We start from the raw sequence: 15,950 nt of genomic DNA, 5'->3' as shown, positions 1-15,950 counted from the left end.
CTTTACAGGAAGACTACCTGTATTGATTCTCGCCAACTCCAACATCCTCCACCCACCCCCTGCATTGTTTCTATCAGTCAATATGTGTATTGTAAATTCATGGAATCTCTGAGAACTGAGAAGCTGTTCTATTCAATATTCTGTTTAGAAATTATGCTTTTTAAACATTGCTCTGATTTAAAGATAGGTACAAACTCAGAGTCACCTTACCTTCAGAAACATTGGACAAGCTTTGCAAGTGGAATACAAATAGACTTGCCTAGATGGCACTCAAAGTTGTGCAAGTCCATGGTTGTCATTGTTAATTAACAAGAATAATGAGCTCGATGTAAAGACATGATACATAACTGGAAACTGAATTATTTGCCTTATTTGAAAGGTAATTTGGCAGTTTATCCAAGTAATTCAACACAGTAGAAGGCAAACAAAGATGCCCAAAGTATAGAAAAGGCAGGACAAAATGTCAGGACACAATAACAGTGAGACACACACTTTTGGACTATCTTCAGAGAAGGCCAGAGCTTTAATTCTGGGAGCAACCCTAACCCTATCACTGTCTCGTTTTTACTGTTTCAGATGTATAAGGTAGAAATGACAAATAAAAGGTTACTCTACTCTAAGAAACAGAAACATTCAGAAACAGTTTGAGGTCTGCAGTATTCACTTGGGCAGTCAATATGTTTCTTGCTTGCATAACTAGAGGATCAATTCTCGCCCGCTTGTTCCATTCTATATGCAAAGCTTACATGTGAAAGAAACCTCCGGAAATTCAACTGTGAAAGCCATCATGGCTATTGAGACAATTCTACAATTCCAACGCTTCACTTCAGACAATACAATATTTCAACCTCAAAATACCAGCCCTGCATCAAATCACAGAAGTAGAACTTGATTCACTTTTTAAATAGCTGCAAATGTGTTGCTGGTCAAAGCACAGCAGGCCAGGCAGCATCTCAGGAATAGAGAATTCGACGTTTCGAGCATAAGCCCTTCATCAGGAAGGCAGTCCTTATTCCTGATGAAGGGCTTATGCTCGAAACGTCGAATTCTCTATTCCGGAGATGCTGCCTGGCCTGCTGTGCTTTGACCAGCAACACATTTGCAGCTGTGATCTCCAGCATCTGCAGACCTCATTTTTTACTCACTTTTTAAATAAGCATTTCTTACATTACCTGCAATTAGTTTCCATGCAAGAGAGTGAGCGCATGCAGGTATGAAAGCCAGGGCATTGGCATAAGAACGAGAATGCGCATATAAGAGTGTGTGTGGGTAGAGTGCAGATATGAGAGTGTGTGTGTGTGTATAGGTATGGAGCACAGGTTTGTGTGTGTAGGTGTACAGCACAGGTATGAGAGTGAGAATGTGTGCAGGTACAGAGTGCGAACATGACAGCGAGACCGCAAGCAAGAGTGCAGGAGTGTGAGTGAAAGTGCAGTATGCATGTGAGCGAGAAAGCAGGACGGCAGAAGCATGTACAAGAGTGAGTGTATGTGACAGCCTGGCAGTTGTGTCCATGTGTCAGTCCATCTCTTTCCCTAGCCTGCAATGAAGACATTTTTTTCAGCTCCAAACAATAAAGAAGCATCGCTGAACCTAACTCCATGGATTACCCAGTTTTGAAAATATTAGCATGCTACTGTCAATGATAAATCACAACATTCTATTTGAATAACCAATTCAGTGCCAATAGAGCATTTCTTCATACACCTGTATGACTCTACCACTGCCTACTGACCAGGACTTTCCCTCTTGGCTGACTTCTGTCCTAACCTTACATATTCCTGCCTTCCAAACTGGCAATAGCCTCCCACCCAGTCCAAGTATGGTCAGGTCAATTGCAAAGCCTCTATACCTCACCCGGCTGAGATCAGCAAAGTTAAGTAATTCATATTGGGATATTCCTTGAGGATACGTGGCTCAAAATTACATCAGTGTACTGTCAGGCAGAAGGAATAATGAGAGAATGGCAGAAAAGCTATTTACAACACAAGTTAAATTTCTCACAAACACTTTGTAAAAGATCAAGTACACAGATTGTTGACACGAGATTTTATACACGTGACGAGGGCAGCTTCAACCTCCTCTTTACACACATCAAATACCGACAAGCCTATTACTGCTTGCCAGGAACAATACACATACAATAGGCTCTAAACAAATTTCCAAATCAGATGTAGAGTATTGGCACTCATTTGTACCACAGCCTCACAGTTTAATTATTTACTTAATAACTAAGTATAAATAGAACAAGAAACAAGCCTTACCATGAAATATAATTGAAAATCTAAGTGCTCCCATAGCTAATTCTGTGCTGGGGTACAGTTTATATCTGGGGCAAAAACTGCTACATTAATGTGGAATAGTTTAGTATTAAAGGATTCTTCTGTTCAAACTCCCACTGACCAAGGCAATTAGAATCTTTCTTCTCCCCAAATACCTCCTGCTCAAGAGGAAAATGGCAGTGTGGCGCTGATATTTCTTTTGGGATCTGTTTGGACAATGACTTACTGACAAGCAGCTTACCAATTTGCCATGGTTTTATATGGGTGAGGAGGTAGTTGCAGGGAAGTGAAGAAAGATATTGCAGAATCAATTGGCTTTATGTTCATTGATGATGCCCATTGCTTCAACAGTAAGGAGATGAGTTGTTCATGTATTACATTGTTGTTTCGTGGATGTAGGTTTGTTTGCTGAGCTGGAAGGTTTGTTTTTCAGCTCAGTGAGCAAACCTACATCCAGAACCTCAACCTGAGCTACAAATCTTCTCAAAGCTTGCGATTGTTGTCTCATATTTGATGTTAAACCAAATCTTATGTACAGATCCAATTGCAAGCATTCATTCTTGGAGATATGGTGACAGCATAGCTTTTATAATGTGGCTTCATGACATAACTCAGAAGGCTGGTCATTCTCTCAAATGTACTGAGAGCATGGTCATTAGCAAACATCCTCTCACCTAGTAGCTGCTGTGATCTGTGTGGGATCCTTAAGCCTTTTCAGATTCCTGAATAGGGTATGTGCTCCTATATCACAATCTTTGTGTGTATACAAGAATATAGCTGAAGAGTACGTGGCAAACAGAACTGGAGCCACGAATGGTGCTAATCATGCCAGGAAAAGCACCTGATAAAATGCATTATTCTGTATCACTGACCATCATGGAATGAATAGAAAATCAGATCAGCTTTTCAGGACAGCTGTACGATAACTCAACTTGGGCAACAAACACCTTTCAGAGATCCCCATCTAACAGTATTCTTGAATTTTATGCACTACAAAGATTACACTGAATATTCCTTGATCAGCACGGAAGTTCTATTGCAATAACTGACAATGACCCAGAAAGAACCACCCCGTTCAACTCCTGAAATGCAAGGCTGCAGCAGGAATTGAAATACAGTAGTATACTCAGTCAGCTTTGGCCAAATACAGATTACACTTAGTCAGATATCTCCAGAAGAATAAGCGAACACATTGGTCAACAAGTCTTGAAGAACACCCGCAAGCCTCAAACTGCTGAAACTGCTTTCAATCTTTGACAAGGTTCTATTTGTATGGGTCGAGGACAGCCAGCTGTTTAATAGTTAATCTCTGCCATAGACTGTACCTCAGGTGACACTCTGATGTTATAACCCGCTAAACCAACTTTGAGTTCTACTCAAATTTCTGACACAATTGAAAGAATTCCATTCATTAATTTGATAGCTTAGCATGCTTCCTGCAACACAGAATTCAAACTATCCAAGGACACTGGAGGGCAAGATGAGATGGTAGAGTGCATGACCCCAGCACCATCCACAGCAGCTTCTGTGTGCTGGAGAGTTCAAGGATCAGGATTTATCCTTAGAAGTGGGAGGGGACATTGGAAGGAGATAAAATTTCAGCGTGGTTACCAGGATGCAAGCCCCAGGTAGCTCATGGTGAAGGGATGGGGATGGTGAAGCTTTGGGTAAGAGGATAACAGGAGAAATTATAGTACATGTTCCAAGGGCATGATAAGAACAGAAAGAAGGTGGAGACACAATCTAGCAGAAGAGGCAAACTGCCAATCAGGATAGTCAGGGCTATGGACAGGAAACTTGAGGAATTACAATTTATACCCAATTGGAAGATCAGAGACATCAGGGTGTACATCACACTATTTGAGATGGGAAAATGGGACTGTCAAAGTGCACATTCCAGGTGCTAGACTGATAAAATCCTTCTTAGATTGATAATTATCACAAAATGAGACTTACAGTAAGCAGTCCCTTCACCCTCTCCCACACCACACACAGCTTGATAAAGAATCCTACAAGAGGATGACTGGATCAAAATGTGAGGTGGCCGGGTGGGGGAGAAAAGCAACTCCGAACATACGCAGTTAATGCACTTCTGTTACAGGAAGCAGTGGTGATGGTTAAGATTTTATCCTGCGCATTAGGATGAAGTTAATGGAGAAGACATACTATTGCCATTACGGAACAACAGAAAAGTCTACTTTTCCCATTCAGTACAACAAAAATTACAGCAAATAACAATCCTTACTTGTCCCATTTAAAACTGAACAGTTGCTACAGCCAATTGAAATGCAGCTCCCATTGTAATGTCCTCTTCAGCATTGGTTACACCATGTTTTAAATACTCCATAGAGCTCCCATTTCACTGTCCAAACAAGAAATCAGACAAATATCATAATTACAATCCTTTGAAAGTTGAGATTTAGCAATTGTATCGCCAGCAGAAGAAAAGAGGAGCTCACAGCAGACAGAAAGACCGAGCTTCCTCATTGCTCCACTTCAGTGTGATTGGTGCTCTTCGGAACTCTACTTCCAAGAATATGATAATAAACCTCAAGCTTATCATGATCAAGAGAATCCTCAGCCATACATAGGTTACATTTAGAGCATGCAGTCCTTGAATCTAGTTCCAAGTTTTGGTCAGCATCTCCTCTTCCTGAAGGAAGCAGCCCTTATGACGGTCTTGATTTTAGATTAGATTACTTAGTGTGGAAACAGGCCCCTTGGCCCAACAAGTCCACACCGACCCTCTGAGCAGCAACCCACCCAGACCCATTCCCCTACATTTACCCCTTCACCTAACATTACGGGAAATTTAACATGGCTAATTCACCTAACCTGCACATTTTTGGACTGTGGGAGGAAACCGGAGCAGTCGGAGGAAGCCCAGGCAGACACTGGGAGAATGTGCAAACTCCACACAGACATTTGCCTGAGGCGGGAATTCAACTCGGGTCCCTGGTGTTGTGAGGCAGCAATGTTAACCACTATAGGCTGTTGTTTGAGATAGGCAACAATCTGTATACATGAACAAAGACAGCAAGTGGCAGCAAAATGATAATCACAACTGAGCCTCATCCTGTGTCAGCTGATGAGGAGGGAATCATTACTGGAGAGCAGGACACTAAAGCTGCAATTAGGAGGAATAAAGGCATTTGGACCAAATCAAACACTGGCTATATATATAGCTGGTACACTGATTCTCTATTAAAGTGGTAGGCAGGTCTATTTTGGGTAATGCAGTGAACATATCGCAGAAAGGCCATGTCCTGACTACAAGTTGACTTGGGAAAGGGACCAAAATAGAAGTGAATCCAGATAAAAACAAACCAGGTGTACAAGACAGTTACAATTCTGCACTGCACAAACGTCAGAGCCAGATCAGAATTGTTCTATGCTGTATTTGTAGACATTACAGTGGCACATCAGCATTCTAATGCAACTTTCAAACAATATGGGACTAGATCAATTTAGGATATCTTGTTGGCACAGACAAGTTAGACCGAAGGGTCTGTTTCTGTGCTGTACAACTTGATGTTCGGCTGTTGCAATGCTCAAACTACAGGGAGTAAAGTGAGGAGAGGTAGTATGAATGCTGGGACTTATGGAAGACTTGTAATACCTCAGCTTACAGTCATTCACAATCCAATAAAACCTAGATGAAAATCACTGAGGCTGACAGTTGAATCTTCTTCTCTTGCAAGAACCTAGATGTGATAATTACGTTTGTGGCAGGGCCTTCAGGCTTTGCAATAATAGAATATGTGCAATCATTGGAACTCTGCTGCAGAGTTAGTGAATATAATCCAGCCAAATGTGCTTCAAGTTTATCCTCAAGCCTGAAATGTTGAATAACAAAAGTGAATGACAAAGAACTAGATGGACTGTAATGCCTCATCTTTCAACGATGGAAGGTGTCAGGTGCAAATGCAGTAAGCAATTTGCTAAAGGCAATGGAGCAGCTTTCAGACTGTTGATCCTCAATCTGCTCTGGAAGAAAGTTCACCAGATTATGAAATACTTTCAAAAACCACGAGAACTGCAGATGCTGTAAATCAGAAACAAAAACAGAAGTTGCTGGAAAAGCTCAGCAGGTCTGGAAGCATTTGTGAAGATAAATCAGAGTTAGCATTTCGGATCCAGTGACCCTGCCTCAGAACCATCAGTTGCCAGACCTGCTGACATTTCCCAGCAACTTCTGTTAATGAAATACTTATACCTGGCCATGTGAAGACTCCATTCAGAAAAATATATGCAGCATACCATGATGTACTATATTATTAGATCAAGTAGTTAAAACAGTCCTCAGCAATTTCACCTCTAGCTTTAGATTGTGGCACAGTATAGTGACATTGAATGATAACAGAACAACTGGGCTTAAGTTCTTGAAAATGAAAGTCACACTGAGTATCTACTGCCCAGGTCATAAGTCTAAAAACTGTCTGAAGATTCTTGTCCTGATAAACCGGTTATACAGGAAATCCAAAATTAGAGCAAGTAAATCTGCAACAAATTCCGCATTAGGAATTGAACTGGAACCAGATCATCTGTTATTTGCTGCAAATCCTAATTAGAAAACTAAATAAATACATTTTGTAGAGGTAAGGGCAGCAAGTTCCAAAAGCATCTCCAATGTAGTTGTAGTGTGAATTTTTCATGACCATGATTTAAAGAAAATGGTCAACAAGCAATAAGATAAACATATAAAAATAAAGTTATGCTGTATCAGTCTGTCTTGACTGTGGACGTTCCAGATTCAAGTGATCAATTTTACAAGTTTGATAATAAGTAAGAGGAAGAAGACGACAAAACTCGGAAGGTGATTTGTGTCAGTTAACAGATCCTGGGTCAGTAATGGGCATAGTGTGCAGGACCTCATCCAGAAGCTGCAGTGCTCGGTGCAGGTGGACCTCGATCCAGCAAGGGGTGTGTTTGATGCTCTGCCGTGGATAATCTGGACCCCAGCCCTTTACAAAGCTCAGACGGAGGATGCAGAGACGCCTCAGATCATCAACGCCTATCCCTGCAGCTGCAGAAAGACCTGAAACAACAGAGACACTTCAGCAATTCAGGGCGACGACAAGAGTGGAAGATAAGTATTAAAAGACCCACAACATTAGGAGATATAGTTCAAAAGGCCGGTGTTACATGAAGCATGATGTAACTCGACTATGAGATCACCTGTACAACAATCTGATCTTGTTAAAGATGCTTGCAAAAGTAATTGATTCAAGGAAAGAACCCATATCACAGTCAGGGAACTGCAAATGAGTAAAACATCAAATGGAGAACAAGCAACTCCTACTAACACATCGTTTTCGGGAGGCGGGGGTCGCGTGAGTTTGGGGAGGGGGTATGGTGGTGATTGGAAGGTTGAAATGTTGATTGAACTGAGCTATTCACTTTGCAGCTAGAATGCCCTCAGAAGCTTACAAATAAAAGGTGGTAGAATCAGAATTTATCTCTGTCATTCATAACACAACTTCAAACAGTTTCAAACTGAAGAACTGACACTTATCAATAACTACATTCAAATCTCGAGTTTACTATTTCCCAATTCTTAAGGAATAATATCTGGGAATCATTGGCTGTCTGAGAAGTAATGAATGTAAGGCATGCAGTGTTACTCTCCTTACCAGAGAGATCATTGCATTCATTTCTGCAGAGAGTTGTAACGGGGAAGATAGTGAATCACAACAATAGCGCACCATGCAAAGCCATATTGCCAGTACTAATAAAGAACAGTTCAGAGTCTTTGAATCCACACAAAAGAGTGTTTTGAATTAGCATTTACACAGCCTTTGTTTCATCTCAGTTGAAGAACTGGTTGGAATAAATGGTTCCACGTACCATGTTGTCCAAGCACTATTAGAGAATAAATTGATAATATCCACCGAAATTTGTTACAGATAGTACTTATAAGGACAGTTTTCTGAAACTGTTTCAGGTGTGTCCAAAGACTACACTACTCAGCTCCTTTCAAGTCATCAGTCATTTCAGCGATCTTTCCTAAAATTCTGTATGTGCCTATGTCTTAATGCCAACCACATCCTTTCTTCACAAAGCCCCACACCTTTAATCAGCAACATCTTAAAATTAACCCTAAACAAGGAAACAGAAAATCATTTGCATCAATACCTTCAGCAAACCATGTAGAGAAAAATTCATGTCACATGCCACAACAACTGAACAATGGAATCCTAGTAGCACACAAACCCACCTACACTCTCAAACAAAATCTAACAAACTTAAAAGACCCAGTACAACCCATGGACAAAACCAACGTCATCTACAAAATTCCTTGCAAGGAGTGCCACAAATACTACGTAGGACAAACAGGAAGAAAGTTAGCCACCAGGATACACGAACACCAGCTACCACAAAAAAAATGACCCACTCTCCCTCGTAGCCCTACACACAGATAAAAAAGAACACCATTTTGACTGGGACAACACATCTATCCTGGGACAGGCTAAGCAAAGACATGCCAGAGAATTCCTAGAGGCCTGGCACTCCAGCCACAACGCCATAAACAAACACATACATCTAGATGCCATCTATCAACCCCTCAGAAAATGAACAGGAAATGACATCACCACAAACCCCAGGAACCCCATCCAGGAGAAAAATATAAATAGAAAGCTTCGCTTCACTTGGAGGTCGCCACTGATGATGTTACCTAGCCAGGTAATGAAACATCCGGATATCAAACCTACACCCTAAACAACTGAACTCTAAGGATGACAACTAACTTGCCTGCTTTAGTTGACAAACATGGGGATATTATTTCAAACAGAAAATGTTTATAGTGAATCAGGGTGCAGAGAACAATCAATATACACGTGGAGAACTACCTGTTTGTTCTGAGCTTTCCTAGCTAGGATAGCACTTTCTGGACGCTACAAACTTCTCTCATTTCCACTCAGCCTTTTTACATCCTTTTGTAGGCATTTCCACCCCCTTAAAATAAACATCCTCTCGAATTTCTCTTTTACTACTTGTCGGCTGCATTTATGCCACCTTCATCAGCAGAGTTCGACATCTTTCCATTCTCAAAATTCCCACCTCTGCAATTTCTCGAAGTCTCCAGATGGGACAGGCTGTTAATATGCTTGAGTTAATCTGTAACTTTGGAGGTTATCACTGCAGCTTCCTTTATTTTAAGAACAGCAGCTATGGCCCTGTTTCCTCTGGCACTAACTCATAGGCATGGAGAACAGCAGTCTTTACTGTCACAGTCACCTGAGAGCTCCTCTGCAAAATAGGAGTATGTCTCCACCTCGATTCTCATGAAACACTAAAAGGAGTACAGCAGCATTGTTTCAGACAACTGGCACTTATTTTCTAATGACACAAAGTACGTGCTCTCTCTCTCTCTCTCCTCATTAAATTTAGATATCAGACAAATATTATTTGCCAGAGACAAAGAACTATGGGGGTCACACATTATCGATGAAACAGAGACATATCATGCTATAGCAAGTCACAGTGAGTTCAACTATGTCGAGTGTCAAGAGTGTAGGGCAAGGCTGCAGTCTTTAATGCTTGAGGGTAATAGGTAAGACTGATGAGTTAATGGCATGGGTGGAACTTAGGAATGTTAAGGGCAGCTACTTTACTGCGAGTGAATTGTAGGCCCCCAAAGAGTCAGTGGGGAAAAATAGCAGCAAATATGTAGACAGTTCACAGAGGTATGCACAAGTAATCTCAGGTCATTATACTGGGGGATTTCAACTTTCCCAACATAAGTTATAATATAAGGGTTTTGAGGGGACAAATTCCTTAAAACCTGTGCAGCGGAGCAATGTGGGGAGGGGTTTCAAAATAGGAGTTCAGGAGAGTACATGTCCAACTTGTACCCTTCGAGGAAGTTCGAGCAGCGCTAAGTTCAGAGAACCCTGGATATCGAAGACAATTCAGGACTGGATAAAGAGGAAGAGTAGGGCAGCTGTTTCCCTTGGTTGAGGGGTCAATCACGAGTGGGCATAGTTTAGGATAAAGGGCAGGAGATTCAGAAGGGACTTGGGAAAAAATCTTTCCACTCAGCAGGTAGTGGGAATCTACAATGTACTGCCTGGGAAGGTAGAGGAGGCCGGAAACATAGCCTTTAAAAGATATTTGGATACCTCAAATACCATAAGGATGTGGGACAAGTGCAGGAAATTAGATTAACATACTTGTAGTAGTTATGTCACTACAAACTCAATGGGCCAAAGGGACTTTTCTGCAGTGTATGAATCTACAAATCTATAAAGTAATAAATATGTGGAGTGTAATCTTGGTCATCCTCAACTTTTCCATTCAATACACATACTGCAAGCTTTTCTAATTCCAACATGAACTCCTCCCTTTCTAATCTTCTCCTTTCTCTTTTGAATTCAAGTTTGTTCATTCTCTTTTGAATTATGGCTTTTTTTTCTAATCAAATGTGGGTGCTTCCAATTCAACACTCACAGAAACATTGTGTCCTTCCTCAAGCTTCAAGTGACAACCCAACTTTTGAAGTGTCTTCAGAAAGCTGAAGGTTCAGCATCCTTTCCAATTTGGGGCTGATTTAAAATTAAGTTCCAAAACCACAGATTCCATCTCAACATTGATGCAAAAAGGAAATGGACAAATTTGCATCCTGACTAAAGTTTTCACTTTAGGCAGTGCTACAATTTCTTTGGAACACTTGTTAGAGGACAAACATGCACGTGGACACAAAGAACTTCTCCGTTGTCTTTTGCAGACTGCCATGGGATCATTGACATCTAGAAGATAGGGCAGATGGCACCTTGTTTTAAATTCTCAAAGAATTTAAATGTTTTTGATGTTAGTTCTGCAGGGACAAGCAATATATATGTGGGATGTACTGATACTTACTAACAGCAGGAGCAATGCCTCCCACAGATCCAGGGCCTGGAATGTTCCCAGCCACAGCTGCGGCCTGAGCTGCTGCTGCTGCCTGTGCTGTGGCTGCCTGTTGCTGCATCTGTCGGTGACACTGACGCAAATCAAACACCTGCACAGAAACAAGACAGTGATAAATTACACCCCATTTCAGACAAACTAACAAGACAGTGCTCCTTACCTTGAAAGAAAGACAAAAGCACTAGCACATGAACAGTGCCTTTTGCAATCCTAGGATGTTCCAAATCGCTTTACAGCCAACAAGATGCTTTTGAAATGTGGTCAGAGGTAACAGAGCAAACACAAACAGAAAGCCTTCACAGACAACACTGTGGCAATAATCAGAATATTTGCAGTGATGAGAATGGAGGGATAAATATGAGCTGGCTCGACAAGGTTACCTCACTCATTTGTCAAATTAGTGCAATGGGAAAGTGGGAACCTGCTTGCCTTCCAAGGTCCCAGCCTGATCGACAGTGTAGCATTTCCTCTGTGTACAATGGAGTGTCAGCCTTAGTTTTATTATTATTTCATGGGATGTCAGTGATGTTGGTTGGGCCAACATTTGTTTCCATCCTTACTTGCTCTTGGGAGAGTAACGGTGAGTCAACATAGAGTCATAAGGCATGGAAACAGACCTTCAGTCCAACTAGTCTATGCTGACCACGTTCCCAAACTTAACTCATCGCACTTGCCTTGCTTGGCCCATAACCCCTTCAAACCTTTCCTATTCATGAACTTATCCAAATGTCTTTTAAACATTATAACTGCACCTGCCACTTTCTCCGGCAGTTCATTCAACACATGAACCACACTGTGCAAAAAAGCTGCCCGTCATATCCTTTTTAAAGCTTTCTCCTTTCATCTTAAAAATATGCCCCCTCGTTCTGAACTCCTACAGCCTATGGAAAAGATCCTTGTCACTCACCTTATCGTGATTTTATAAACCTCAAGAAGGTCAACCTCATACACCTCAGCTTTTTCAGTCTACTTTTATATCTCAATCCTCCCATTCCTGGCATCATCCTGGCAAATCTTTTCTGAACCGTTTCCACTTTGATAATATCCTTAATATAACAGGGCAACCAGAACTCCACACAACCCTGTACAACCTCGCAATTCCTGTACCAAAGGTCTTAGCAATGAGGGTAAGTGTGCTAAATGCCTTAAAATACACTATCGACACATGATTCAAATTTCAAAGAATTACATTCCTGAACCGCTAAGTCTCTGTTCTACAACACTACACAGAGCTCTTCCAGTAACTGTATAAGACATGTCCTTGTTTGTGTTACCAGAATGCAATACCTCACATTTATCCAAACTAAACTCCATCTGCTATGCGTCAGCCCATTCCTGATGACGGGGTTATGTTCGAAACGTCAATTCTCCTGCTCCTTGGATGCTGCCTGGCCTCCTGTGCTTTTCTAGTGCCACACTTTTCAAGTCTGATCTCCAGCATCTGCAGTCCTCATTTTCTCCTAGCCCATTGACCCAACTGATGAAGATCTATTTGGAACCTTAGATAACCTTCTTCATTGACCACCATACCACCAATTTTGGCGTCACCTGCAAATTTATTAACCATGCCTCCTATATTCTCATCCAAATCATTTCTATAAATGACAAAACAAAAGTAGACCCAGTATCAATCCCTGCAAAACACAGGCCCCTAGTCCAAAAAAAACCTTCAACCACCACCCTGTCTCCATAAAACCAATTCTGCATCCAACTGGCAAGCTCACCCTGAGTCCCATGTGATCTAACTTAAGTAATTAGTCTACAATGCAGAACCTTGCCAAAGACTTGAACTGTTGTAATTCAGATGACATAGGTACATCCACAATACTTTTACAAAGGGAATTTGACGTTCACCTGCAGCAGTATGTACCATTTACAAGATCCATTGCAAAAATTCATGAAAGAGCCTTCGACAGTACCTTCCAAACCCATGACTACCACCATCCAGCAGGACAAGGGGAGCAGATAGATGGGAGCATCACTCCCTACATGTTCCCCTTTCAGCAATTCAGTATCGTGACTCGGAAACATATCATTGTTTCTTCACGGTTACAGTATCAAAATCCTGGAACTCCCTCCCTAGTGGCACTGTGGGTCTATGTACAGCAAATGGTGGTTCAACACAGCAGCTCATCACGACCTTTGCCCTTACAACAGGGATTGCCAATCAATGGGGTGGCACGGTGGTTCAGTGGTTAGCAGTGCTACCTCACAGTGCCCAGGGACTTGGGTTCGATTTCAGCCTCAGGCAACTGACTGTGCAAATGGGTTTCTGAATGTGTGTCTGAATGGGCTTCCTCCCACAGTCCAAAGAAGTGCAGGTTAGGTGAACCGGCCACGCTAAATTTCCCATCGAGTTCAGGGATGTGAAGGTTAGGTGTACTTGTCAGGGGTAAATGTAAAGAATGGGGAATGCATTTGCGTGGGATACTGTTAAGAGTGTCAGTGTGGATTTGTTGGGCCAAAGGGCCTGTTTTCACACTGTAGAGATTCTATATTCAAAAACTGCTGGCCCAGCCAATGACGTCCACGTTCCATGAGCTGCTTTGGAATGAGTTTTGTTTTATAATGATCTTTTAAGCACTTTAGGATGCTTGACTACGTTAAAAATTCAGTATAAATGCAACTGCTGGTGAACAGAAGGTCCAGCTACACTATCATCTCAGAGTTCGAATATTTGAACACCTACCCAGGAAGTGCTGCTGAATACATTGTTCATAATTCCATCTGTTCTCAATGACCAGACTAAACCTACCTTAGGAGGTATCAGAAACCATTTTAAAGTTCTGAGAGAACGAGTTTGGCTAAAATTCACAAAGAAAGGAAAACAGCTTGCATTTATAGATTACCTTTAATGAGAACCAAAGAATTGAAATCTTCTCATGAAATGAAAAATTGGATACTGAGATGAAGGATAAAGGTCAAAAGTTTGGATAAAGAACTGGAGAGAGTTCCACAACAGAGGAACATGGGCTACAATTGGTGCCAAAGAATGGGAATCACAATCAGAGGCATAGAGTTCTGAGGATGGGTGGTAGGGAGAAGTTTGGGTTGCAGAGATTGGAAAACTTGAGGATGAGGTATTAGGAATAAAAATATAATGGAATTTATGATGGATCTTTGTAATTAAATGCCTGAAAGACAATATTTCAATTTGCTGTAGAGTATTTGTCAATAAAAACTTAAGCAATAAGTTAAAGATGCATCACAGCTGCCATATACAGAAAAACCTGGGACAACTCATCCTCTCTTTTGTTTCCTCAGGCATGTTTGTTTCATTGCAACAGCATGGTTTAGACTGAAGACATTGCATTCCACACTTGTCACAATTGAGAACGAAGAATCCACTCTCACCTTGATGTACGCCCCTGGATAAATTTTATGTACAGCATCTCCAGGTGCACGGCCTGCCTCTCGGTCCAGATAGTAGCTTTGTACAAATACTGCATGATCACTGAGACATCGCATCCAGACATCACCCTCACCACGGCACTCCAGCTGGATCCCCTTACCAATGTGCAGTCTTGAACACACAAACAAGCACAGAAACCAGTCCTTCATTTCCATTCATAGTCTCAGTTACATTTTTAAATACAAAATACATTACATCCACTTGCAAATACACGTGCATATTGGTTGGTAAATTCTACGCGATTTCACCAAATTCTGTCATAGCCTGATACAAGGTGAACATTCAGGTGATGCAGAGAGTTAATATGCAGTTCATTCACTTAAGAACTGTGCTACAATTCAGGTTAAAAGTGGTGCTTTCACAAGTAACTCTTCTTTTTTCCTACAACCCAGCAGAGAATTAGAAGTTAAATTTACCTCAACATTCTCAATCTAGTTTCATATGCGCCAGTCCATAGCATAACATGTCAAAAAAGTGCTTAATTGTAAACATAGAACATAGAAAAATACAGTGCAGTACAGGCCCTTTGGCCCTCGATGTTGCGCCGATCCAAGCCCACCTAACTTACACTAGCCCATTATCCTCCATATGCCTATCCAATGCCCGTTTAAATGCCCATAAAGAGGGAGAGTCCACCACTGCTACTGGCAGGGCATTCCATGAACTCACGACTCGCGGAGTAAAGAATCTACCCCTAACAGCTGTCCTGTACCTACCACCCCTTAATTTAAAGCTATGCCCCCTCGTAATAGCTGACTCCATACGTGAAAAAAGGTTCTCATGGTCAACCCTATCTAAACCCCTAATCATCTTGTACACCTCTATCAAGTCACCCCTAAACCTTCTTTTCTCCAATGAAAACAGCCCCAAGTGCCTCAGCCTTTCCTCATACGATCTTCCTACCATACCAGGCAACATCCTGGTAAACCTCTTCTGCACCCGTTCCAGTGCCTCCACATCCTTCCTATAGTATAGCGACCAAAACTGCACACAATACTCCAGACGCGGCCGCACCAGAGTCTTATACAACTGCAACATGACCTCAGGACTCCTGAACTCAATTCCTCTACCAATAAAAGCCAGTACGCCATATGCCTTCTTCACAGCACTATTTACCTGGGTGGCAACTTTCAGAGATCTGTGTACACGGACACCAAGATCCCTCTGCTCATCCACACTACCAAGTATCCGACCATTAGCCCAGTACCCCATCTTCTTGTTACTCTTACCAAAGTGTATTTTTTTTAACAGTATTTTTTACAGTAGAAAGAGATAACTTGAGAGTAAGGGCTTAGCTTGAATGTTCCAGACCAGAGGTACTCGTTTGAACCCTGATGGAGTATTTT

General features: G+C 41.6%; 1 protein-coding gene across 5 annotated transcripts in view; it reads right to left on the bottom strand.

Moving 5' to 3' along the window:
• Nucleotides 1–2,034: 2,034 nt before the first annotated feature.
• smad10a (SMAD family member 10a) overlaps nucleotides 2,035–15,950 on the bottom strand; it is a 129,352-nt gene continuing 115,436 nt past the window's right edge. For all 5 annotated transcript variants that reach the window (XM_060820748.1, XM_060820751.1, XM_060820752.1 and 2 more), the window contains 3 exons: nucleotides 14,547–14,715; nucleotides 11,145–11,283; nucleotides 2,035–7,320 (listed from right to left, as the gene is read on the bottom strand). In XM_060820748.1, the coding sequence (XP_060676731.1) occupies nucleotides 7,109–7,320; nucleotides 11,145–11,283; nucleotides 14,547–14,715 (520 nt within the window). In that variant the 3' untranslated portion in view covers nucleotides 2,035–7,108. The remainder of the gene's footprint in view (nucleotides 7,321–11,144; nucleotides 11,284–14,546; nucleotides 14,716–15,950) is intronic.

Source organism: Hemiscyllium ocellatum, chromosome 50 (assembly GCF_020745735.1).
Source record: "Hemiscyllium ocellatum isolate sHemOce1 chromosome 50, sHemOce1.pat.X.cur, whole genome shotgun sequence".
In the NCBI taxonomy this organism is placed as follows: Eukaryota; Metazoa; Chordata; class Chondrichthyes; order Orectolobiformes; family Hemiscylliidae; genus Hemiscyllium; species Hemiscyllium ocellatum.
The sequence above is the reverse complement of the archived record's forward strand: the minus strand, read 5'-3'. Positions and strand labels throughout refer to the sequence as shown.